This window comes from Camelus ferus, chromosome 3, assembly GCF_009834535.1.
Source record: "Camelus ferus isolate YT-003-E chromosome 3, BCGSAC_Cfer_1.0, whole genome shotgun sequence".
Lineage (NCBI taxonomy): Eukaryota > Metazoa > Chordata > Mammalia > Artiodactyla > Camelidae > Camelus > Camelus ferus.
Window position 1 is genome coordinate 91,589,974 of NC_045698.1, and position 26,548 is coordinate 91,616,521.

Sequence of the window (26,548 nt, forward strand, 5' to 3'; positions counted from 1 at the left end):
ATAACAGCATCACAATCATGGACACACATGATCTCTGTGTTCTCCAAAAGGCAAGGAGAGACTATCTCTCTCACCTTCCAGAAAGGACACTTAGAGGAAAAACAAAGTGCCAAAACCAGATCTAGGGTCTAATGAATACTACCCAGATTCTGCCTGCACAGAGAAGATGCACAGGAAATGCTACTTGGTAAAAGCTCTCCATCTTAAAAAACACTCCAGATAAGGCTCTTTAAGGCTTCTGGCAGGGACATTTTATTTTTGGTTAAAGCCACATTAGTAGAAATTCCATAAAAACAAACATGTAAACAAGGTATCAGAACTTTGGTTCATTGAAACATCTCACACCTAAAGCATCTGAGGTACAAAAGCACCTTGCTAGGTGCTAGACAGCCCAATTCTGCTGCAGCCACTCCAACCTACCCTTGCGGCCAGAGATAGCACAGGCTGACTGGAGAGGCTTGGACTCAGGTCACCCAAGACCTTCCCCAGTCCACTCTCTGCTCCAGACAAACATTCACTCCTCCAAAGACCCTCCTGACAGGGGCTGGAACATACAGAGGGGTCTGTCACGTTGAACTTGAAGACAACATGGGCTGTGGGGCCAGGAAGGGGAAAGGCAGAAAAGGATGTCAGTCAACTTCTGTTGATCCACACGGCCTCAAGAACTCCTGCCCTCGTTCGTGGAACCACTTATTGGAGACTGTGAACAGAGAGAAAGTATGTTACAATCCTGTTGGTTAGTTCAGCAGCCAAAATTAATGATTCCTTCACAATGACTTCTACACTGGACCTGAGGCTCAGATATGAATAGGACTTGGTCTCAGTCCTCAAGTTGCTCATGAGCTGGTGAGGAAGACAGATAAGGGTACAAAAGTCTGCCAGTGACACAAGATATATATGTATGTAGGTTGCTACGGACATGGAGCCAAAGGGCATCTACCCACGTCGGGGAAGAGGAGACCCCAGGGCTGGAACACGAAACTGAGTAGGAGGTATCAGGGAAGAAGTTGGACAGAGCAGATGGCTCCTACACCAAGAGGGTCCAGGAAGTGGGAACAGGATGACAAAGACATCAAGGCATGAACCACCCTGGTGTTAAGTCAAGGACCCCAACACTTAATATTACTGAGGTGTGGCAGGTGGGAACTAAGAAGTGGGAGATGAGGGTGAGGAAGCCTGTCAGTATTGCAGAGGGCCTAGACAGGAACCTCACGGCTCTGGGCCAGGAGATCCAATCTGCGTGCTGTGGGCAGCAGAGAAGAAGAGCCAGTGCTAGCATGGTTTGTCATCTAAAGCTATGTTTTAAATGCTTACAAACCACAATTTCATTCCTCTATTGAGACTGTTCCATAATGAATTTTTTAAAATTGATGTTAATGCACAAATGAAGCAAGAATACTTTTAAAATATAATTTATAATATTTTTAAGTAATACATGTACTTAGTTGAAAAAAATCAAATTGTTCTACAAGGCTTATAATGATAAACAGCAATCCTTACCTACCGCTTCCCACCACCAATCCCCACTTTGAGTATATTCAACTCCTTTTGTTGTTTCTTCTGATATTTATCCTCATTTTTCTACATAACATACTTATAACGCTATTTCTTGACTTTCAATTTTAGATCTTATATATTGATGGTCTACTATGAAAGATGGAGATTTGGAAATTTTTATACCACTCTTAAAATAACTATTCCCCCCACCCCCCAATATAGTTAAATTACAAGTTCTAGTTAAATTAATATTCAGTATTTACATCATTATATAAATATTACTCATATCTGAGCTACCTAATATAGATTATATAGTGTACCCCTGAACAACACATGTTTGAACTGCACGAGTCTACTTACACGTGGATTTTTTTCAGTAGCAAATACAACAGTACTACATGATCCACAGTTGGCTGAATCTGCTAATCCAGATCCCGGATACAGAGGAACAGCGTATATGAAGGGCCAACTATAAATTATACACAGAGGGTCAGCGCCCCAACCCCTGCTCTGTTCAAGGGTCAACTGTACTTATATTCCCTTTTTTGTTTCTTTTCTCATTTTCTTAATTTTCTGTGACCCATCACTGTTTATCCCCAAAACTCTCCCAGGGGGCTTATACTCATCTCTTTGTGATCACTTCCTGTCACATCCTGGTTCAAGCTTCTCCATGGCTCACCACAGCTGCTTCCAGAACAAGGCTCAAGTTTCAGTCTCCACAGTTTGTTCCCAGCCTGGAGCCTCATCTCTTGGCCCCTGTGCCACAGGCCTCCTCTTGTGCAAGAGACAAAGGCAGCCAGTCTCCACACCTATGAGGCTGATTTTAGCCTGTGTTGTTCCACGTAGGCTTTGCTTGCCTGGGATACCCCTTGCCCTCTCTGATTCCAGTTCTCCCCAACTACACCCTCAGAACCCTTGCCAGAGTCCACTCTTCTGGGGAGCCATCCTGGACCCACAACGCTTCTTGGGGCTTCTGCAGCCCTCTAGGCATCTCTGAGAGTGTCTCCAACCAGTTATCTTGGCACATAACGAGCTGAATGCACAGCTACATGGCTAGGTGGGGCTACCAGTTAGCAGGCTTAAAAAAAACAAAAAAAAAAAGAAACAAAATCTCAAAAACGGAGACCGTCTGGCCTTGTGAAAATTGGCAGCAGTTGTCTCCCAGCTCAGAGTCTCAGGCTGACCACTAGAGCCCAGAGACCAACACTACACCTTAAGCCACTCACCCCACTTGCAGCCCACAAGCACGGGGCAGGCAGCATGTCTCGTTCGGTAGTCACCTTCTCCACTCCGCAGGAGGTTGTACCAGAATACAGCTGTGCCCTGGATAAAGAAGCCCCATCAAACAATATGCTTGGATAGTGGGCTCAAGGATCTGACCTTGAGTACCACAGAGCCCTCCCTGAGCAGAAACACCCTCACTATCTCATGTACAGGGGCTCTAGGACTCCAGTATAGAGAAGTTCCCCAGAAAGCACCTATCCTTCACAGTGGGGTGGTGTGGATGTTCAAATCCTACCTGCCTCCCCATCCCATCTTCCCAGATAGAAGCCGAGACCACAAGGTCAGGGTTCAGGCAAGAAGGGGCTAAGGCCCCTCAAAGCAGTAGTCAAGCAGGCCAGGGAATGGGACTAGGAGACATGGATGAAGTCTGAGCCCCGTATTTCAACCTTTGACCCACAAGAACCAGAACCTACCTTCTTAGGCCAAATTGCAGCCCCCAGATCAGGAAAGACAGTGGCACCACCAGCTTCTACATCACTCATCTGGGAATACAAGACATAGAGCTTGGCCCTTCTACTCAAGGCTCTCAGAGCAACTGAGCCACAAAGGACATGGCAAGGTATGCAGATCACCCCCACCCTGAGCATGAGCAGAACTGCTTGGAGGCTCTGCTCCACCACCAGCCGTTCAGCCAAGAAAGGCTCTTCCCACATTCTGCCCCTCTCTCAACCCTGCTTATGGTTCATCAGGACAGTCTCCATGCCATGGGCGCTCGAGAGACAAAGGCCTGCAGGAGACCCATAACCTGGCTGTCCACGAATGGGAACAATCTGAGTCTGTACTGGAAAAATGCCTGACTGACCTCCACCCCTTTTATCCCCATCCAGCCTGGGCCTTGCCTAAGCCAGTGCCCTGTGAGCTGCCCTGACGGGGAGCTCCCTGTGGCTTCCAACACCATCTGTGATCCCAACTCTGGACTGTTTCTCTGGCAGCTCTAGTCAGACCTCCCCTCCCCAGAACAGCCACCTTCCCCAGGGCCAGCTGGGTGGGCAGGCAGGCAGGGCGCTGTCTGCAGAGGCCCACAGTAAAACCTCAAACTAAATGGAACACAGTTTCAACAGTAGCGAGGCTGCACTCATGCCCAGAGCGTGCCTCAGCTCATGCCCAAAGCACCACTTCTCATCTGGCTCTCTTACTTCAGGCTTTTAGCCTGTAATGTAGTAATGTGGAGCTAAAAAATATTTCCACGGGACATATACCACACAGACTGAAGGGCACTCAAGAAACGTATGGTAAATGAATAAGACAAAACCCCCCGATGGCTTCTCATAGGAGCGGGGATCAAATCCAGGCTCTTTTCTAGAACCCGAAGGCTCTGGCAGCCTCACCAGCCTCTCCCTCTAGCCACTCCCAATTCATGCACTCTTAGACACGCCGCCCATTTTCTCTTTTTTCCAACATCCCAAGCTCCTTTCCTCTTAAGGTCTCCTCACATTCACTCCTCTGCCAGAAACCATGTTCCACCAACTAATTTCCACTCAACCTTCAAGTGTCAACTGACATGTTACTTCCCAAGAGAAGCCTTCTCTGAACCCTACCCTGCACTACTAAGTACTTCAAAGCACTTATCACCACGGTAACTAAACAGTTACCTCTCCTATGTTTAAAGTAAGTCTTTCACGTTAGACCGTTAAGCCCAAGAGAGACCACACATGTCCTGCTCACCAGCATGTTCATGGCAGTCCCCAGCACATGATAACCACACAATAAAAACGTAAATGAGACACCAAAGAAGAAAATGGACACCAGCTTCTGTCTAAGTTGCTTGATGGCTTCTATGCCTCTTAAGAGCTGGCTCTCAGCAGAGGGGAGAGGAAACTGTTCCTCACGTGGGAGATAAACTCAATGGCCTGTGGCTGGAGCTCTGGGGAAACGAAGGCAGCTTCATCTAAGAGCACCTCATGGATACCTCCTCACTCTGCTGCCAGGGCACCCATCCCAAAAGTCCAGACAAGCACTGGACCCATCAAAAAAGAGCCAGCGATGTAGAAGTCAGGGGGATCAGGGGAGCACACAGATAGGAACAAAGGGCAACTCTCTACTCCAGCCAAGAAGGGTGCAAAGAGCCAGAAGGGCCAGCCATCAAACACAGCTGGTGGTATCAGCTCTGATAGGAGTGGATGTCAGAGAGCACTCTGGACCCAGGCTCCCCTTAAGGCCCATACGCTGCACGCATCATACTCACGTAGTTTAAGAATGTGGCCACACGATTCCCCGTCCCTAAACGCTTGAAAGCATCTTGCTCATTCTTCTATAAAATCAAGTGAGAGTAAACAGGTGGGCCTGTACCTGATACTTACATAGTTAAGAAACGTTGCTAACCTATTCCCCTCCGTTTTGAGGCCGCTGTCAAAAGGTCGCTGCAACAGACAACAACTTTCACCCAAGTTTGCAACTGACTTCTCCCACCACCCACAAGACTGGGGCCCAAAAGGTCAGGGGAAGATAGTAAGTGTGTGTTCCATACATCAGCCTGGACCATGGGTCAAGGCTGCAAAGGAAACCCTGGCCAGGCATGAGGAAAAGGAGGCAGGAACAGCTTTCACAAAGACCGAGTGAGGTCCTCTGCTTTAGAACCATGGCAAAGAATGACAGGGTTGGGCCAGGGGAACCACTCCCTACATCACAGGGGAAACAGCTGGGCTGCACTCAGCTCTGGACTTGGACTTTGCCAGCAACAAAGGTAGGCCCTGTTGAGGGAGGGGGACCTGATGCAGGGGCTGCCATGCTCCTAAAGGCCCCAGCCTTCTCAAACTACCTGGCACGGGTCCCTTGAAAGCACCTGATTTCAAGGTGATTTGGGCCTTACCCTGGAGAAGTCAAAATGTGGCTCGTACTGTCCTCCCATTCCATAATTAGCAACCTGGTGGGAAATAACAATGTTGGATTTTGTCAGCAGCATGAACCATCCTGAAGCAGCCCCTCTCCCAGGGATACCATCTCCCCAGGTAACAACTAGAACCCCCAAGAGCAGCCTGTCTAAAGTGGAGGGTAATTATGCCCTGCCAACATGGGCAGAGCAAATGCTGCAAACAGGTCTACAGCTGTCCAAGAGGAAGGCTGCAGCACAAATGTGGTTTCCCAAACAGAACAAGATGGACAAGCTGCAGATGGCCACTGGGGAGAAGCTCCAGCCCTGTGGGGACACCTGTACAGTGGCAGAGGGAGCCCTTCTTGAAGCAGACCTTGGCGTGGGCCCTCGTTGTTTGGAAAATAGTGAGAAGGTAATCAGCAGAAAGAAAGAAACTCAGAATTGGGATTAATTTTTTAAATGCTAACTTGGGAGCTACTTAGTGCCTGGCAGTGCTCCTGCCACCTCCATCACTGTCCCTAGAAGCTCTTCCTGGTCAGGCTGAACTGGACAAGCATATCCCACCCCATCCCACAGCGGTCTACTGCATGGAGTACTTCTGCATCCAAATGAAGCAGCAGGGCATGGACGGCTGGCTGCAGGGTAGCCAAAACTGCTGCTCCACCCCAGGGCTCCCAATGGGAGTCTGGACCTGAAGTAGGGCCTGAGCCAGTTCAGGTGTCACCAACAGGATTAGAAATTGTAAGTGCCTTTGTGAACAGCTTATCAGCACAAGTCCTAAATCACAATGGTTATTTTAGCTTTAGTAGCTGGAATGGGAGACGAAGTTCAAGATGAAGTACAGAATCTGACACGGAAGCTGATGTACCGAATGGTAACACATGGCTCTGTGTCTTAATGAAACCATAAACATCTTTGGGGTTCAGCTATTAGTACTCAAAAAATTGGTTTTGTATATCCTTTTTGGCAATTCCAACAGTCAGGTAAGAGATGCTGCAAAGCTGGCAATAATGGAGACGTATGGACATGAAGGGGAGATAAAGGGAGGGTGGACTTTACAAGAGAGAAAATCTTCCTGTTGGAGTAAAAAACAAAACAAAACAAAACAAAATTTTATCAAACGTGATGCAGTGGAGAACTTCAGCAGCATGGTTTTCAGTGTCCACAAAAATAAAAATTGTGACACGAAGAATCAGTGGATGAAAATATGCTGTCATACACTGCTTCGATCTTCATAAGGCCCACACCAAAAATACTTGGAAATCCTGTCAACAGTGCCAGGAGGCCTGGCTCAGAAGATGGCTCTAGTGCTGGAGATGCATCTAAGGAGAGACATGCTAGTGCAGTTGATGAAGTGATATTACAAATGCCTTTTCTTTGGACCCTCTCTAGCTGAGAACTTTAAGAAAGTTTTAAACATGGCTGTGATTACTGTGCCAATGCACTTATTAGGGAAATTTGATCACTGCTTGTAGCTGGAGACTATTATGGCTGCAGAGCCTTCCAACGCTCCCACTTATGGATGGACTGCTTAAACTTTCTCTACTGGGGGTAATAAAAGAAGAAGCATTGTTATAGCTGGCTCAACTTTTAACAGTTTGGGGACTCTCATTAATCATGGTGCTGAAGCGATTTGTACCTATGCTATTTAATACAGCCCCAAATAGTGCAAGTGTCATGGGAACCTCTCGATTTGCAGCAATCAGAATCGCCACATGAGCAAATTCCAGGCTCCAGACTCATATTTTTAAGCAACTGTACATCAAAACTGATTCCTGGAAGGAGGTATTCATTTGCATTTTTAGATTTCTTGTTACAAAAGTAGAAGAATCAGTCGCTGAAAGACATGGGTATTTATGATACTGAGGTCAAAGTGAAGGGTAAAAAGTGGTTAGAAATCACTTTTTTGGTGAAGGCTGAGACACTGAGTCAGGAGTGTCTTCAATCTTAGAGAATTCTGGCACTGTAGCATCTCCTCCACTATCAGATAGGCCCTCATTCAATTCACAAGAAAGCCACAATTGCTCTTTCTTCCAAATGATCTATAGCAAACACATCAACTAGAGATGAAAGAATGTTGACAGGCAGAAGAACTAGTTCCCTTCCAGAAGCCTGTAACACTCCCTTTGGGGCCCTGCAAAGGAGGCTATTGCTGGTGCCTAGGCATATGTCACACTGTGTGGAATGTAAAATGAACATTTAGAGACAGGTACTGAAACCCAGGTTCCTGTCCCCAGAACACGCAGGATCAAAGCTTTCAATACCACTCAGTGGCAAAGAAAATGCCAAGATAGTTCCTACAGAAGGAAACCAAACCACAACGTTGTCTTAGCCTCCTGGAAGCTGTGGCCCAGCTCTTCCAGAAGAGCTCTGACCATAAAAGCCCCTTCACTAGGAGTTGCAGCATTCAGTCCTCAGTCATCAACTACCACATGATAAAAGGTCAGTTAAGATGAAGCCAGGGTTGTGGCAGAGAAGCTAGTCCAAGCATGAAGCTGTTGTCTTCTCAGGCTGCATGTGAGACAGGGTACAGAGGGTACAGCTGGGAAGCCAGTCACCAGAGCAAGAGGGGCACAGGTCCTGTCCACTCTTCTCAGCTCCTTGGTCCAGGGTTTGGAATCAGCAACCAAGCAGGCCATTGTCCTCAATAAGGGCCATGAGAGTCCTAAAACTGGCTCTGATGTGCAGGAAGCAGTGGCAGATATCTTAACAACAACAGGAAGATATGAATCACAACACCCACAAGGATGCACCCAGGGCATGGAAGTCCTATGGCTCTTCAAATGGTGGTGTTCTCACACATGAGAGGGAAGTGGGAGATGTGGCAGAAGTCTTCTCCTAATGTGCTTGCCTAAGAACTTAATTAAAAATTAGGCCTACAAATGAAACACTTAGCTGAGTTAAGCTGAAAAAATTATATAACATTTTCATAAGACTGTTTGTAAGATAATCAGCACATTTCTAAAAACTCTGGTGGACCTCATACAAATCCATAAAGGAGAACCTTCAAAATTGGTTTTGATTGCTGACACAGCCATGGGGAGAGGAGAGGGGAGATGAGTACTGATTTGCTTGGGTGTGTCCAGGCAAAAGTTCAGAGAATTTTTCCCAAGTGATCTTCAGTTCAATATTCTAATGAGATCTATGGTTGATCAGACGCAAAGTCCAAGTCTAAAGGTAAAGTATGAGATCCTTAAATAGACACAAACTCTGGCCAGACAGACCCAGAGGATTAGAGAAAAATGCCAGTGAACCTTCTGTGGTGATGTCTCAGGTCATCACTTTACAGCAGTACCCAGAAGTTCAGATGTTCAGAAAGGAGCATGGCCAGTGCTGATTTGAACTCAACAGACCAGAGAATATATTAAGAGCTGTACCCAAAACTTTCAGCATGGTGCTGCTATGTCTTTACAATCACCTCTGATATAAAAGTAAGAAGCCAGGGTCCCAAAGAGGGCTACTTTAAAAGGAGTATTCCCCCTTCACCAGCCAACCAGCCCAGGCCTCTCAATTGCACCAACATATCACAGAACACTTTACCTCTATGACTCAGAACCATGACCTCTGAAGATATTTATAGATCTTAGATGTGTCCCTGGAACAACTCAGGATTTCAGCTTCTGCAGTCAAGAAGACATGAACAGGCCTTCGATGCTCACCAATGATCCCTAGTTCCTAGTATGATTCTTGGACACACAGAAGATACTCAGTCAATATTTGTTGAATGCTGACTGTTGAATGCCAGTGGGCAGACTTAATTCTGGCTTCCCTGTGTGAGGTTACTCCATATTCATAGCATTGTGCAGTCATATAGTTTATTGGGCAAGCCTCCCTGTGTCTAGCCCTGGGCACCAGAGACACCATCTAGCTAGAAATACTCCCTTCCCAACTCCAGGGTCCCAGGAAGCACAACCATACCTGCAACAATTCTGCAGTCTTTACTGTTAGCCCTGTGATGTACTGCATCCGAAGATTCACTCGAGCCACAACAGGGTCATCATTTTCCTCCAGCCAGGAGCTAACGCAAAACAAGAGGGAGAGAGAGGAAGGTGGGGAAAGGCGACTTCACTGAGGTCCTTCACTCTCCCCAGAGTCAGGGCCAGCACTAACAGGAGACACAGGGTGAGTGTTCCATGTAGGGAAGGTGGCAGCAGGGAGGACAAGCCCAGCCACCCTCCCTGGGGCAGGAACCGGGAAGCCCTGGAGTTGAGGCTTGAGCAGCCAACCACCACCACCACCACCTTTGCTAACCTTTTGGAAACTCTGTAGCTGGCGACAGTGAGGACACCTGTCTTGGGATCACGAACAGTGGCTCGTGCAAGCTGGAAGGCAGGAAGGCAAGTCAGACTTACCATTCTTTGCCTTGAATGTTTTAGTGGAGAGGCTGGGACCTAATCTGCCGGTCAGGCCAGTGGGGAAAAGGAAAGACTGGGACTTGATCTGCCAGTCTGCAGGCAACCACTCTAGCCAAAGCCCCCCTGATCCTGCAAGCCAGGTCAGAGCAGGAGTCTGAGGCCTCCACATTCCTGCTCTGCTGTCAGACCCTGGACACTGCCCTCTGGGTCACTCCCACCCTTGATCCCTTCCAGATCCATGCTGTCTATAGAATTATGCCTATGGAATCTGCTTTGTCCATCCACCCACCTGTCCAGATAGCCCCCTTCCTCACCAGGCCCATGTACCACCCCTGCCTGCTCCCACATTCAGACTGTGCTGCCAATCCTGAGCCTCAACCTTGCATGCTCCTCTCACTGTGGACAAGTCTACCAGCATCTTTCTGAACTTCAGTGGCCTCCTCTGCCCAGAAGCCTACCCAAAGACTCTTCTCCTGCACCAGCTCACACTGGGCTCCCACTGCTACAAGGAACAAAGACAGGAGGCACAGTTTTCGCTCCCTTGGGAGCCTGGCAAGGTCAGATGATAGGATCAGGAAAGGACTCTACAAGTTGCAATAAGTGAACTGCTGCTTGGAACCCACCCACCTCCACATACTCATACACACACACCATCACATACCTCATACCCCCAGTCTCTACAGATGGGTACAGTGATACTCCCGGGAAGGACCTGCCACCTGGAATCAGCCCCCAGTGCTTCAGCTGTGGACTGTCCTGATGAGTGCTTACTGTGTGCCTGACACTATGCTGGGTGAACAAGACATGGTCCCTGCCCTCAAACAACTAAGTCAAAAGAGGAAGGCAGAAAACTAGCTGGGTAATCACAGCACATCATGGTAGGAGCTGGGAGGTGGGGAGTTCAGTGTCTTTAGGAACTCAGTCTACAGGGTCAAGAATGGTTTCCTACAGGGGGAACCACTTAGCTGAGACTGGAAGGGTAAGCAGGCAGGTAGAGGACCATTACAGGAACAGACTGAAGAGGTAAGTAAGGGCTGGGCTGGAGGCAACCTGTGACCAATAAGATACAGGAAAGGCTGTATACAGGGATGGGACACCACAACCTGAATGTAAGTAAAGATCACTATTGACACCTCATGGAGAGTTGACTAAGGAACTGCCAGAACAGGAACAAGGAGGCCAGTGAGGATGTAAGGCAGAGGTCAGGGCAAGAGGTGGCAGAAGGGATGGAGAGGAGTGGATGGACCAGAAGGCCAGTCAGGAGGTGAGATCCACCAGCCTGGACACTGTGCTGCTGCAGCACGTTCTGGTAAGATGGCAGTGCACCCGGAGCAGAGCGCTTCCCTGAGATCCTATCTACAGTTCCTCCCTGATGACAAATGCAGCCGCAGCTAGACCCCATCCAAACATCTAAGCCAGTACTGGCCTGACGCCCACAGGGAGGCTCTGGGCAGCTGTGCTCTGCTCCCAGGGACAGACAGATCTATTCTGAAAGAAGGTCAGGGACCCACAAGCAGCTGCCAGGCATTCCCCACAGGCCAAGTTAAGCTCATGGGCCCTACTTCAAAGCCAGAATAGCATCTGTCCCTTACAGACTCCAGAAAGGAGAGGTCAGCTTGTAACAGCCAACATGTTTGGCTCTTTGCATGGCTTCTGTTCAAAGACAAGTTTTCCCAACACTCCACTCCCGGCCCACACTACCCTGTCACACCCACGTGCACACATGCATCAACATGCACACACACACACAGACACACAGAAAAGTTTCAGTGCTTTGGTCTGAGGAACAAGTGAGGAGTTTTTCAGGAGATTCTGGCACAACAGTGCCCCTCTTGCCTGGCAACCAGGAAAGTAGTTTTCTTCCCTGGAGGACTTTGGAGCTGATGGTGGAGGTGGAGGGGGGTAAGTTCTGGTTCCCATTCTACACACACACTGGCCACACCCTCCCTCAGCCACATCAATGATACCAACAACTGACTCTGAGCCCGTGATGGCCTAGTACCTCAAGCCAAGGTTGTTCCAAGATGAGGTCCAGGGCCCAAGACAGGAACCTATCTTAGATCTCTCCACAGGCACTGGGCCTCCAGGCCACTACAATTCTACTAGAAGCAGAGCAATCAAGGATTTCCAGCTAAATCCTCCCTCCTAATCACCAGTGATAGGAGAAGGGTAGGAATATGGCAACAAGTAGTTCTCTTTGAAAGATGTCAAATGGGAGAAAATCTTTTATGAACTAGAAATAGAAGAAAAATTTTACAACATGATGACACATACATAAAACCAACGGCCAACTTAGCAGTGAAATACCAAAAGAATTTCCAGGAAATTCAAGAACAAGACATTTTCCCATTGTAAAAATGCTCCAAAAGTTCTGGGCAGCTCAACAAGACAACAAAAACAAAAGAACTGTAACTATCAGGAATGAGAAAACAGAATTTTCCTTATCCTTTGGATAACTTATTTCCTTAGTTATCCAAAAACAACGGCCTGCTTAGTAGGTAGCTGCTAATACTACCTGGACAGCCCAAGGTAATCAGCTAAAAACCACAAGAGGGGCAAGTGAGCTCAGTAGCTAGCTGTGATCCACACCACGTCTGCTTCCTGTGGGCAAAATGAAGACAAGGACAGAGCCTGCTGCCCAGACACAGCACTTAGTATATGTTAAGGACTTAGGCCTGCCACACTTAAGAACTCAGGAAACAGTAGCTATTACTATGAAATATATTTTTACAATCAATAGCTTAGCATATAATAGTCAACTAATTTAATAATGTGATCAGTAAAAAAAACATAATAAAAGAAACAAAGTTACAATAACAAAAAAACTACCTAGGAATAAATTTAACTAGAAACATGCAGGACTTACATGAAGAAAAACTTTAAAGATATGAATAAATGGAGAGCCCCAGACTACTCCTGGATGAGAAGACTCAGTGTTGAAGAGATTTTTGTCCTCCTCCAAGTCAGTCACTTCCTTGGCAATCCTAATCAGGAGCTCCAGAGGCCCCAGTGTCCTACGGCATTCTTCCTAAAACCTCACCACACACCAGCCCCCAACCAGGTGAGCTGACACTTCTCCCTGTGAGCCTGCCCTGTTCCCAGAGTGCCCTTCTGTCATAGCACTTGGCTGTCCACATTGGCTCCCTCATTTCTTCCCCTACTGGACCGTGAACCCACAAGGTCAAACTAAGCCTGCAATACCTCAGTACCAGATGGCACTTTCATGCCAGACATCAGCAAAGGCCAGCTGGGGAAGCAACCAAACTGCCCATGGTACCAGGGATGAGTGGCCTGAGGAGGAGCCACAGAGACACCTACTTTGGGTTTTGCAATCTCCTTGATCCTCTCGATTTCCTCGTCAGACATGACATCGTAGTACCTGACGATGTGTGGGCTGTCCCACTCATCCTCCTCTTTGAAGGGGGCGATGAGCAGCTGCGGCGTCCTGTTGCCATGGTGGTACCTACAGAAAAGCCTCTTCTGCCTTCGAGGTGTCTGGGGAACACAGAGAAACAGGCCCTGAGCTGAGTGACTGTCCCAACCCTCAGTGCCAGGCTGGCTGGCTGCAGACACTAGTCTCACACTCCATGTCCAGCAGCCACGCCCTTCTGACCCAGGAGAGAAGAAAACAAAAGCCCCTCAGTTTGATCGGCAGGAAATGACACCCCACAAATCATGCAATATTTTGTATCCCAAGAATACCTCACATTCACAAGTCCTGTGGCAGGGTGTAATCCCTGGCCCCTTTCTTAAGAGATGTGAGTAGGTCAGAAGGGTTGGGGCGGTGAAGAAGCTCTTCCAGGTGCGGAAGCCAGGCAGACAGTGATGCAGAAAAGGCCGAGAGCCTTCTTCACACCTCAGCCTCCATGAGGAAACACTGGGATCCCAGAGCTCTCAAAGGCCAGTGATACCTCATACTAAGCTCTAGCAACTGCCTCGTCTTTGCTAGAGACCTGAATTCCTTCAGGGCTCAAGTCACATCCCCACCCATGGTTTTCTTCAGAACTATGAGACAAGCAGAAGCTGGCATGCTGGGGTGGAGAGGGGAGCTCACTAATAACTTAGAGGATTGAAACTCTGCCTGGGACCTCAGGAAAGACAGTCTCCTGTCCTGTATCTCAGAAGGCCCCTACACGTCAACCTGAGCAGATGCTACAAAGAACTGAGGAAACTACCTACAGACAGAGGAACATCTTGCCCAGAGCTGCCTGTCCAAGGTCTAGATCCACAGCCTGGGCCCCAACCCACCCACGTGTCTCACCAGTTTGACACCCTCCCCACGACAGAGGCTCTCGTAGACATCCCTCTCGGGCAGGTAGTCCACAGGCCTCTCATAGATGCCTTCCTGGGTTGCTAGTACAGCTGTGTGATTTGATAACATTTTTTCTCTTTCTTCCTCCAACAACCGTTCAAAGTACCGCAGATTCCCTCCAGCTCGTTCATGGCTCGGGTCTAGCAAAAGCAAAGAACAAGAAGGAAAAGGAAACCACAAACATCTGTTAGGTCATTTAGAGAAATTATTCTGTAAGCGGTTTTCTCTCCCAGCAGCTCACTTGCACGCAGCATTCTGCCTTCCGCAGCACCTAACCGGGGTTCGCTGGTCAAAGCGGAAAAACCAACAGAGGTGCCCCCAACTCTGGTCAGAGATGAGAAAGGAGCAACAAAGCGGGGGACACTTAACCACCAGCACGGCTCTCCTCTCAGGCCTCCCTGGAGGTCCCTAGGACACAGGTCCAGAGAAGCAGTCCAGAGTTCTCCCTCCTTCTCCCGTCTTGGCTGTGTTAAGTTACATCCATCCCCTAGAGTACATCCATTACTGGTGACCACATCACATGCTGGCCACAGCTAGAAGGCAGGCTGAAACACTGGCAACAAGAATAGCCATGTGACACTGCCACAGCTTCATCCTGCGGGCCTCACAACATGAAGGAGCAGGCTTGGTAGGATTACTGTGCCACCTCTCAGATGAGGAAATGGAGGCCCAAAGTTGTTAACAGATTAACAGATTAAGGTTAGGGTATACAGAACAGGAATCCAGATGTCCCAACTCCCTGTCCAAGGCTCTTACTAATACAACAGAGTCTACAAAGCTCTCTTCCCATATCCGTCTTGCAGACACTCATGTGCTACCTGGCCTCAGACTCAAGGCCCATGAAAAGCAGCAGCAAAAGGAAGTCATTGCTGGTCTGTGAAATTCTAGACTATGATATCCCCATATATTAGTAAGAGGTGGACCAAATAGGTTCTTAAGCACAGGGCCTTTGATCCCCTTCAGTCTAACACCACAAGACGCTGAAATCACCAATGCCATGGCAAGTCCCCTAGTTAGACCTCAGATCTCTAACAGGTCAGGTCACTGTCACTGCCTCAACCCAGAAGAACAGCTTGCCTCTCAAACTGCTCCTCATGCAGTGAAAGCTCCACTGTGCAGAGCAGCAAATATACTACAGCACTGGATTCCTGTTCAAAAAGACAGCATGTAGGGCCACAGGCATCACAGGCCTGAGGGTATCCATTGACAACTGGGAAAGTGCTAAGGCCAGGAGCAAGGTGGGTAATGAGCTAGCTGACAACTGGTCTGGGCCTAAAAACAGCAAAGCACTAGTCACTGGCCGAGCTATATGTCAGACTGGCTCAGTCCCTGGATAGTGGCCAGAGAGGGGCCAGCAGGGTGACCAGTTCTCCTGCTACCTCCCCATCCACACCTGACCTTCCCCTAGGACCTTATTACCAAGGGAGAGCAGACGGCGGGTGAGCTCCAGGGCACGGTGAAGGTCGCCCAACTGGAAGACGGCATAGCTCAGGTAGTCCAGCACCTGGGCCTTGGATGTGGTGGCCTCCTCCCCAGCGTCGAGCTGCTTTAGCACCTGCTCCATCCACAGCACTGTGTGATAATAGTCCCCTTCATTGTAGGCTGAGCGGCCCATCCCAAAGCAGTCATCCACACTCAGAACTGCCTGGTACTTGGTTCCTGCAGCAGGAGGCAAATAGTCAGGCTCCAAAGAGTCCCTGGGTTAGTAAGAGAGATCCCCCCATTGAGGGAGCCTGGGCCTCTGGAAGGGGAAAATATTATCCCAGCAGAGTCCCACTTCAGACACACACCTCTAAGGGCCTTAGTACAGTGAGCACACCAGGCTGGCCCTGCCTTGAGCTGGTGTGCACAACCAATCTCCTAGTCTCAGACTCCCCTTTCCCCAAGAGGGAAGGGGCCTTTGTTATGGAGGAGCCCAGGAAGCCCACCAAGAAGTAGCGTTCAAGAGTATGAAAGTCCCGTGCACCACACAGGAGATGTTTGCAAGGCATCTGGCCATTTAAGTGTGGAAGATAGAAAAACTAGTTGAATGTAAAAAATAGAACTTAGGTGGCAGTTAAAGATATGGAGGAGGATAACCACTTCCAGGAACAGTGTGAGGAAAGAATAGAGAAGGTGACTGAGGCTAGGCCCCCAGAGATGACCTACACAGAAAGGACATAGAGTGAAAAACACTGAGACGTTCCCAAGAGGCAGAAGAACCAGAGGTAGCAGGAATGGTGTGACAGATGCCAAGGGAGCCCAGGAGACAAGACTGCAGTGCCAAATTTGACCACTAGGTGGTGGGGCCTCATTGAGGATCAATTTGGCAGGTCCTCTGACCACAGGTCCTCTGCTGTTGACTCAGCGCTGGAAAGTGACCATGAAGAAGTCATGCAGAAGGAGATGTGGTGTGTAGGCTATGGTAAGATGCAGGGTTTAGGCTGTGATCCTCCCTGGAAAGGAAGGGCGTCTCCCTACAAACCCGTCAACAGCAATTTAGGCATGGCTGACATGGAAGAGCTGCCTCAGAGTGGGCTCTTGCTGCCTGATGCCCAGGATGTCCAGAATGAAACCCCTGCTGCAATAGGCTGGCTGCTTCAGAGACCAGGGTCTGCTCGCCCTGACGGCTCAGGAACAGACAATGTGGGATAGGAAACTGGGGAGAGTAAACACAAGACAGAGTTAGTAGGAAGACCAGAAACTTCAGGGGTTCCTTGAGGCCCCATCCACTCTCCATGGGCCTCCACAGATCTCCTCTAGCTCTGTAGGCCAGGGAACTCACACTGATGAAGGCAGTATAACACAGTTGAGTGAGCTGGACAAAGCTAGGTCTATGAGGGCCTCACTATGGCACCTACCAACTGTGTGACTAAGGACAAGTTACTCAGCCTCTCTGATTTTTAGCCTCTTTATCTCTAAACAGAGGTAATACCATCAATTTTAGAGGACTTGTGCCAAGAATTCAACAAGATGATGTATGAAAATGTCTGCTATGACCCCCAGGATGTTAATATCAGTAGCTATTATCAACACGTCTCATAGATGCCATGAATGTCAAGAATGGGTCCCAGACACTCAGCATCCATCCCAGAAGCCAACTGGAAAGTCTGCTCCCCAGAGAGTGCTGAGTGTGGAAGGGCGATCAGACTTGAAACCCCGCTGATGTTTATCCCACACTCTGCGGGATAAACAAAGGAACTGAGCAATGGGGTAGCTTAGTACAACAGGTGAGGAGGCTAGGGAGATGGCCCCATGTAGGCCCTTAAACACCATATGTAAGAGGAATTTGGCTTTAGCCCTCAAAGTTAAGAACTGTGATCAAAAACTCATGTAAAAAGATATGCTTAAGAGCTCACAGAGGATAATTTAAGGAGTGAGCTGGAGGTGCACAATAAGTCAGAACAATATTTCAATAATCCAGTTGAGAAAGACATGACCATGAGGCTGGAGTCAGGCCCTCAAAATACAAAAGACATTATAGGGAGGGAGAATCCACAGAGCAGCAAGTGGATGGTGTAATTTTTGTGGAGATAAGGAGGAAGGAGGGTGGACAGTTCAAAAGGGGATGAGGATTTCAGTTTGGGACATGAATTTTGAGGAGCCCATGGAACATCCAAGTATAGATGGCCCACAGGCACTTGCCTGCACTGGTTGGAAGCTCAGGTCACAGGCGCTGACAGAGAACACAGATCTAGATGTCATCCATGTATAGATGATACATCAAGTGATACAAACGGCTGGGCTCAGTTGGAGAAGATGCTTAGGGAGACATGAGGTAGGGATGGCATCCTGGCGAATAACGCCCCTCCACCCCTCACTGCCCCTCCAGGAAATGCAGGGGTCTATTAAGTGAATGTAAAAGGTCAATGCCTGGCTGTGGATCCCTCCTCCCACCCATGATTCTCATAGCTACAGGGTGAATAGATCTTGCAGGTACCCCAAGCTGCCTTCTCTCTCTGTCCTTGTGGCCTGACTAAGGATTAAGAACTCTACACTCCCTCCTGTCGGCCCACTGGACTCCTCAGTACCAGGACTTCAGGCTTTGACCATTCAACAACACTGTGCCCCTCTCAACAACACAGTGCCAACACACCGAGATTCTCTCTGCTGTGCCTCCACAGGGCCCTCATGGGTGAGCAATAAACTGGATGCCAGGGTTTATTGGCCTTTAATAGCTCCCAAGCCCCAATACATCTTCTTATAAACATACTAAGGCAATCAGTTGAATTGAAAAGGGGCCTGTTACAAAGAGAGAGGTGTCAAAAGAGAAGCAGCCAAGATCAGTGTCTCAGAATTCAAAGGAAGGGAAAATATCAGAAAGAATGGGGCAAACAATGTGCCAAACGCTGCCGAAAAGCTAAAGAACATTCTGCCTGAAACCTGCCTAATGGCTTTACCAGCCAAGGCCACCAGTGATCCTGCAGGGCCAAGATCGGTGGATAGGGCAAAGAGGCCAGACTCTGTGTGTTCAGGAGGACACAGGAACCAAGGAAGTGGAGGAAGAGTGTAGACGAGTCTATCCAGCTGCCTAATCAGGACGGAGAAAAGATCAATCAGCAGCAGAGACTCAAAAGGACCTTTGATCCTTAGGTTTGTAAGATGAGCAAGAACAGAGCATATGTGTGAGCTCAGGGGGAAGAGCCCAGAGAAGTGGAAACAGAATGAACAAGGGCAGAGACTGAAACTGAGGGCACACAGGACACAGGGCAGTGAGTCCAGAGATCAGTCCTGGGCAAGAAGAAATCTGAGGTTGCGGACAGAAGTCGGTCTGTACACAGACCTGAGTGGTGCCCTGGGGGCAGAGGTCAAGGGGGTCCTGAGCAGCAGTCTCCGCATTCTCTGAGATGAAAGAGAGGGCTTGGGCTAATCCCAGAGGGAGCTCGTTGGGTAGGGGCTACGGAAAGGCAGCTGTCATGGGAATAAGGGACTGGTACCCACTAGAAACCCAAGAGAGAATCACTGCTGGAGGCAGCGCTTCACCTGGGGCTGGAGACCACCAGCAGCAGTGGCTCCATCCCTGTCCCGCCACAGCAGTAGACACGCAGGCTGGACAGGCAAAGCCTAGCGTGGTGAATTACCTGGAAGTTCCCCTTTGGAAATCGTGTCTGGGTCCAGTTTGTATGTGTCCTGAAGCCTCATCAAGGCCTTCGCGGCTCCTGTTTCATCCTCCTCAGTGGGAAAGAACTGTCGCTGCACTGACAGGTTAGCAATAAAACCTTCCAAAGGAGAGAGTGAGAGCAGAAGGTTACCCTTGATCCAGGGGTAGAATTCCACCTGGAACCAGAGAGGCACCACCGGAGGGTCTCTCTGGCTAGTGCAATCTCTCTGCCCCTTCCCTCAGAGGCTGTTTCCCCTTCCTCCAGGAAGCCCTCCCTGGTGGCTCCAGTCCACGGAGACCTCTCCTTCCTTACTCCTCACTGTACCAACTACCTGTGCTGCTCATTTGGAACTGAACAGAAAGGGCCTCACTCACTAATTAACACAGGGGACTCTGGGAGTCCTGGCTCCAAAGCATGCATTCGTAACTGCTGGAGACAGAAGGGACAGAGGACAGTGAGAGTAACTGACAGGGAAACAGGAGAGGATGCAGGGAGAACTTGCCAACCACTCAGTAGAAAATGAATCACATGGAAAACCTTGATCCAGGATTACTGGGTTGGCCAGGTAAACAGACTTCCAGCCCACACCTCAGGTTGAAGAGCCCAAGAACAGAGATGATCAACTTAGAGAGCCCAGCTGGCTACTCCTTACTCACCACTGGCCTTTATCATCCAGAAAGGTGATAATGACAGTCACAGAGGTGTTTAGTGCTGTCCCTACTCCCAGATTAGGGACTGGAAGACCATCTGACCAGGCTATGCACTGAGGTAGGGCCGCACAAGCCAGGCACAGTCACCCTGAGAGACTTTACTGAGCCCTTGCTGTTTACTAGGGTACTCTCCGACTCAGGCCCGCAATGAGCTAGGGCATGAGCTCCCCAAGAGTGGTACTCAAGAACACAGCCTGGAGCCTGGGAGAGCCCCTGACCACAGAATAGCCAAAGAAGCAGTTCTGGGACTCCAAGTCCTAGCTGTAAAGCAAGACACACACCTCCTGCAATCTCAGGATTCCAGGTGAGGGCCAGGCCCTCCCAGGCTGATCCAGAGGCTTCATTTCTGCCCATGAGCTGAGAACTGGAAGGGAAACTCCAAGGCCATTTCTTCTCTGGCCTCTTCCTCAGAGAAGCAACACCCACAGCCGCCTATTCTCACAACCTCAGGCTCACACACTCACTTTCAGCTATGTCTGGGGACCCAGGGACCAAGGTGCTGCAACCCTGTCTTCCTCACGGCTGTATGAGTTTACAATCCAGGGGGAAAAAAGTGCTCCCAGAGAAAGTAGCATTGTCAGCATGTCTCTCTGTTCCCCTCCCCCGTTTGGGGGGAAAGAACTCTGTAAGTAAGAAGTGAAAACAACCTATTGCTCTCGGGGGCTGTCCTATCTCCCTCCAGCTAATTATAAGGTTTTCCAAAGGAATCAGATGGTGATGGTGGGGGTGGGGGGTGGAGAACAAGATTGGAGAGCAGGAGGTCATCTGGGCAGGCTGAATATCCCACAGTGCAGGCAGAACAGCCAGTTCTGACTACAGGCCCAGGCTGGAAGGCAGGGGTCTGGGAGAGGCAGCCATGACTTCTGGAGGCAGTGAGCTCACTGGGCACAGCTCCAGCCTGGCTGAGCTCACCAATCCCTCCCCAGACGCCATCCTGCTCACAGCCAAGCCCAGCCCAGTCTGGCCACATGGGCAAAAACGCCTCAGTCAGAGAGACAACTAGTCTGAAGTTAACCAGCACTCCCACTCAGGGAGAAGAGACAGTGAGTCCAGAGGGGCTGGGCCCAAGGCTGGAAGTCAGGAGAGCCCTCCTCCAGGCCTGCCCCTCCATCTCCTGCTGAGAGAAAAATTTTAGAGCACAGAAAGTACTATTACAGTAAAAGCAAGTTAAAGCTTTAAAAAAAACCTCATATTCTGACCTGCAAATACCACTTCTAGGAATTTATTCTAAGAAAATAATCAGAGATAGGCACAAAGATATGTGTAAGATACACTTATGATTTGGATACAATTCCACATCCACTGATTTGACCAGTTTTACACTGTATCATTGTGACATATTACTGTCCAGACATTAAAACCATGTTCCAGAAGAACACTTAAAGAACATACAGAGATGCTGAAAAATTCAGGAAAACAGAATATGCTTATGTCATAAATCTGCCAACAGATATGTTTTATTTCTAAAAGATATGAGCAGGAGGGAATTTAGATGAGGCCCACGCTCCCTAGCTCGTGCCAGTCCCGCCATTCAGTCCACTTAACTCACTTTTGTTCATTCTTTTGGCCCCTCAGAGCAAGTGCATTTGCATCCCCTGGTACATAGGTAGGGTTCCTTTTCTTTTTTATATATACATGTGTATAAAGACTAGAACTTTAATAGTGTTTATCACTAGACAATTGGATTAAAAACTGTAATTTTCCTATACAATTGCTTTTGTGTTTTCCAATTTTTATATAAAAACATGCTACTAAAATGTAATCAGAATAAAGTTCCTACCAGAAAAGGGAATGAAAACACTAGAGAAAAGTTAGGAACTGATTGTTATTATATATTAAAAGCAAGGATAGCCAGGTCCCCACAGAGAAGAGAGAGAGCCAGGTGACCGGCAGGCTCCATGACATACACTTCATGTGCCCGCCAACACCCAGATCTGGGACAGGCTCAGAGCCTTCCCAGGTGCAAGCACATGGGCTTACTAACTCACCCAAGCACCTGCTCACTCTCCCTCACCTGCAGCCGAGTCTTGCAGGACAAGGTCCTCCAGCGCAGGCCAGTCTGTGTTCAGCCGCTTCACCAGTTTATAGGCATTCACAGGGTGGGCCAGGTAGCCCTCAGGGTCAGCAGCCGACTTGCTGGTCAGGGCTTCCATTTTGTTGGCCCAGCTATGGAACCAGAGACAAAGGAGGACTAACACACCCACTCACATGAATCTTCACCTGTGGTAATTTCCCTGGTAAGATTCAGGACCTTTTTCATCAAGAGGCAATAAAAAATGAATACAGTAACTCCCCACTGATACTTCCAGCTCCTTAATCTAGATAAGAACTGGGAAACCTAGTAACATGCAAAAAGGCTTTTAAATAGCAAGGAAAAAGCAGTGAGTCCTTAGCCCACATACTTAGCCACTCTGGAGGACTGGCATGAAGCAACCTCCAGGCCTGCCCCACACTGCCCTCTCAAGGGCTTCTTCTTATGGGCACCCTGAATGGGTTCCCTAGTGGGGCAGGAGGGCTGGCTCAGGGTGGGTATGGGGACTTAGGACATCAGACACCTCTTAATCTTGGAGAGCTTGGCTTCCTCCACTAGGATGTACTCCTTCAGGGACTGCACCAGGTCCTTCTCTGCATAAATCAGGTCCGTCATGTGCCCTGCAACAGAAAGAAAAAAGGGCCAGTAAGAAATCGATGAGGGACATCCAGCTCTCATCCTTGAGGCACAGAACACCAGCAGAGGCAAGTCCCCTGGGCCACAGGCATGTCAGCTCTCTTGGGATCACAGGGACCTGAAGTTAAAGGGGTCTGAGGCATTCTTATGGTCCTGGCCCCCAGATTCAGGAAGAGAAAGGCAGAGCCTCTAAGAGGATGTTAAGTGCACTGGGGACTACTTAAGAAAGGAACCTCAAACCGCATTCTCCCACTGTCACCCAGCTGGGTCATGTCACTGGGACATGGACATCCTGGGGGCTTTTCTGTTCAAACCACTCTCTGGTCCAGGAGAAAGGTGGCAATGTGCAGCCTGCACTTGCCAGAAAGGAGGTCCAGTTGAGACAGCTGGCTCACAGGAAAAACATTCAGATCATCAGGGCTCAAGAGTGGGGAAGAACAGGGGAGGATATAGCTCAAGTGGTAGAGCACATGCTTAGCATACATGAGGTCCTGGGTTCAATCTCCAGTACCTCCTCAATAAATAAATATATAAATAAATAAACAAACAAACAAACAAACAAATTACCTCCTCCCCAAAATAGAATAAATAAAATAAATGACAGAAAAAATTAAAAGATTGTTTAAAAAAAAGAGTACGGAAGAACAGCTCTGCAAGCCTCACTCTCTCCAGATCTGGTCAAAACCAGTGGGTGAAGCCATCCCACACTGAATGAGAACAGCCCTCAGGCAGTGACATCCCTCGGCACTTGAGCCAAGGATTGCTCAGGTAGACAACAGTCCTGTTGGCACGTACCAATAGAAGTGAAGAATTCAGCCCGCACGCAGCCCAGGACACCAAACCATGCCACCAGCAACGTGGACATCCAGAATTTCATGGTCACAGAAGGCAGTGTCTGCAAGGCATTCAGTGATAGTAATCATCAGATCAACAATGATAAAAAGTAACTTAGGTAAAAAGCGACTTAGGTGAGGACACACGTTGACATATGCACATACACACACACATTCAAACATGCCAAAATCCTTACCGAGCACACAGAAGCTAAGAAAAATATTCAGGATCACCAGTGGAAAGATGCCAGCCAGGGTGTACAGTGATGTGTGCTTAATTCTGGCCCCTACTTTGGGAGGCCAAATGCCCTTTGGAGGAGAGACTCTGCCCTCTCAACTTCTGGTAACCACCAGCAACATGGGAAGGCTGAATTGAGGGGGACAGTCAACTCTGGTTCTAATAGTCTGTCAGTCTTAAGATTCTGGCCCATTCCACCTTGTTTCACAGACTGCTTGTCTGCTTCTGTTTTTCCTACGAGCACATGTGCCAGGACAGGGCAGGTTCTGGGGACCCAGATGTAACACACGTCCTTACCCACAAGACTGAAAAGTATAGGAGAGACAATGACAGAAAGAGAACTTGATACAATACGTTCCAGGGATGTACACACCCCAAGAAAAGTGTACAGCAGATGGCGGGCCAGAAGAGAAATAAAACTGCTCCCTGCCAGTCTGCACCCGGCTGCAGCCAGAGCAGCTGGGGAGCAGGCACTCTGGGCAGACACTGCTCTTCCTGTAGTGAGGCTCCTCGGCAGACACTGTCCTCGTGGAGAGACACAACTCACAAATATTTACTAAAGACCCACATATGCCAGGCACTGAGCTAGGCACTCAGAATACAAAAATGAATTAGCTACACAGGGCCAACATCTTATGCTGAGCTTCTGACATGAGTCAGAGGCCAGCTGTTATCTTCTCGTCAACCTAGAAATAGCCAGACCCAGGTCTGAAGGCAGCAGGCACAACGTGGGACAAGCCCCATTGGCAGTGGACCCAAGTACACAATGGAAGCTCAGGACGTCACCTCCCAGCCCCGAGCCTGCTGGAGGAAGAGCACCCACTTGAGACAGTTCTGTCAGTCCCTCCTCTTCCTGCTCTACTTCAGCCAAGCCCCACTGGAAATTTACTAAAAGAAAACAAGGGAAATAAAGGAAATACAAATGCTTTCCTCTAAAACATAAGTCTTATCTGAGACAATTCGAAGTCTTAGCTGCCAGTTCATCAGCTTTTTGACTGCCATAATTGATGAGATGCAGTCACATCCACTATTCCTCACCTCACCCTTTCAGAAGAAATGCCAATCCACTGTGGTTCCAGGTTAGGCTCAGAGAAGCCAACCACAACCCCACCCCCAAATGGGTTTCTATATAAGGGAGAAGAGAGAACAAGTGAGCGTCCCCATTTGTTATCCCCTGCCAAATGTCTGCAGAGCTGGCATCATGCCCATCAATGCCCTAGGTGTTAGAGGCACAGAGATACACAGGACAAGATCCTCCAGTCCAGAACCTGCTGCAGGGGAGGGGGTATGGGCTAAGAGAATCATTATACAGTTAAGGCAGCAGAGGAAAGCAAGTCACTGAAAGAAGGTGAGCAGGCCCAGCCTGGCCCCAAGGTGGAGCCCAGGTCCCCCTTATTCCAGCCACAGGTCTGCCCCCAGGCCTCAGCATACTGCATCTCCACCCCGGGATTCCAGAAAGCCTCTGTTCTTGCTTACACAAGCCGCTTTTACAAGGGGCAGTGTCTGCTCCTTGTACTTCAAGAAGCTTCATCAGCTCAAGAGTGCACTTCTGTATGTATAAAGGGAAGGAAGAGAAAAAACCCAGAACCAGGAGGCTGTATCTGTGAACAGTGAGGAAACAGCCAACTGCCAGACAGGCTGGGGTGGTGGGAGAGCAGAGCCCAAGCAGGAGACCAGACCAACCACGGCTGGAAGTAGGGGGTCCCAGGGTTTCTCCCCTGTTGTGCCACCAGTTGCAGTGGCATGTCTTTTCAGGGATCAGGTAATAAATTCAAGGGAAGGAGAAGCCTCTCTGCTCCTTTCCAATCACCCTGGTGACACAGTTCATGATTCATGCCTTACTCACGATAAAGCAGCCAGGTTCCTTCATTACATGAATACCAGCTGTCACTTCTCTGGAATGTGCTATCTGGCTTAGACTGAGCCTATCCATGAATCCCAGCCTGGAGGCAGAGCCCCAAAGAATCACAGATGGGGTTCTGGGAAATGGCTTACCAAGAGTCTGTGAAGTCCTGCTCTGATGGAGGAAGGGGACAACCTGCAAGCCCAGAGAGCCAGACACCCTTGTGCAGCCCCCAGCCCACCACCATCACACTGCCACCCCAAGCAGGTATGCGCTGGAGCCCCACCCCATTTCTCCTGATCCTGGGCCCCTGAACACTAATTTGTATGAGGTATACAAAAGGGCATCTAATCAGGGTCAGGTTGGGAGGAGGCAGCCTCCAACAAGGGCTGTGTCCCACAGTGTGGGAAAAGCCAACTACCTACATGCTGTCCATCCCATCTCCTATCTATACCCAGAGCTTGCTTAGGACAGAGTAGGTAGAAGTGTATGTGTCTGCCTAGTGCCCCTACCAGTGTTCAGTGCTGCCAAAAGCCCTCCCAGGAACCCTCAGAAACCCATGTCGAATAGGCCTGGAAATGGGCAATGTCAAACCTACTTTTATGAAAATAAAACGGCACCAAGCCTGAGCAGAAAAACCAATATTGAGTTTCGTCTGCGCTGTATTCCAAGTTTAGAAAAAAGTCTGGCCCATATCAGACCCCCAATAAATAATACTTCACCACAGACTTGCTCATGCCAGGAAACTACAACAAAAGATGTTACAATACTTCCATACCATGGATTATGTTAAGAATGGATACTGTATGCATATTAACAGGGAGAGAAGATCAAAGCTTACTTTGAGTGAGAAAAGCAGGCTCCAAAATAACATGTACTCTATGATTTCAATTTTACAGGAAAAAAATTTTAAAT

The 26,548-nt window shown here is 48.8% G+C and overlaps 1 protein-coding gene across 5 annotated transcripts in view; it reads right to left on the reverse strand.

Annotated features, from left to right (window-relative positions):
- Positions 1-228: 228 nt before the first annotated feature.
- P4HA2 (prolyl 4-hydroxylase subunit alpha 2) overlaps positions 229-26,548 on the reverse strand; it is a 32,269-nt gene continuing 5,949 nt past the window's right edge. For 2 of the 5 annotated variants that reach the window (XM_032476677.1, XM_032476676.1), the window contains exons 3-16: positions 23,515-23,614; positions 22,607-22,703; positions 22,066-22,217; positions 19,321-19,458; positions 15,680-15,919; positions 14,210-14,400; positions 13,267-13,443; positions 9,845-9,915; positions 9,512-9,611; positions 5,591-5,644; positions 4,967-5,032; positions 3,195-3,263; positions 2,724-2,820; positions 229-700 (exon numbers count right to left, since the gene is read on the reverse strand). In XM_032476677.1, coding sequence (XP_032332568.1) covers positions 630-700; positions 2,724-2,820; positions 3,195-3,263; positions 4,967-5,032; positions 5,591-5,644; positions 9,512-9,611; positions 9,845-9,915; positions 13,267-13,443; positions 14,210-14,400; positions 15,680-15,919; positions 19,321-19,458; positions 22,066-22,217; positions 22,607-22,703; positions 23,515-23,596 — 1,605 coding nt within the window. In that variant the 5' untranslated portion in view covers positions 23,597-23,614 and the 3' untranslated portion in view covers positions 229-629. Of the gene's footprint in view, positions 701-2,723; positions 2,821-3,194; positions 3,264-4,966; positions 5,033-5,081; positions 5,142-5,590; positions 5,645-9,511; positions 9,612-9,844; positions 9,916-13,266; positions 13,444-14,209; positions 14,401-15,679; positions 15,920-19,320; positions 19,459-22,065; positions 22,218-22,606; positions 22,704-23,514; positions 23,615-26,548 lie in introns of all 5 variants that reach the window. The other 3 variants (XM_032476679.1, XM_032476678.1, XM_014558713.2) reach the window with 2 other exon arrangements.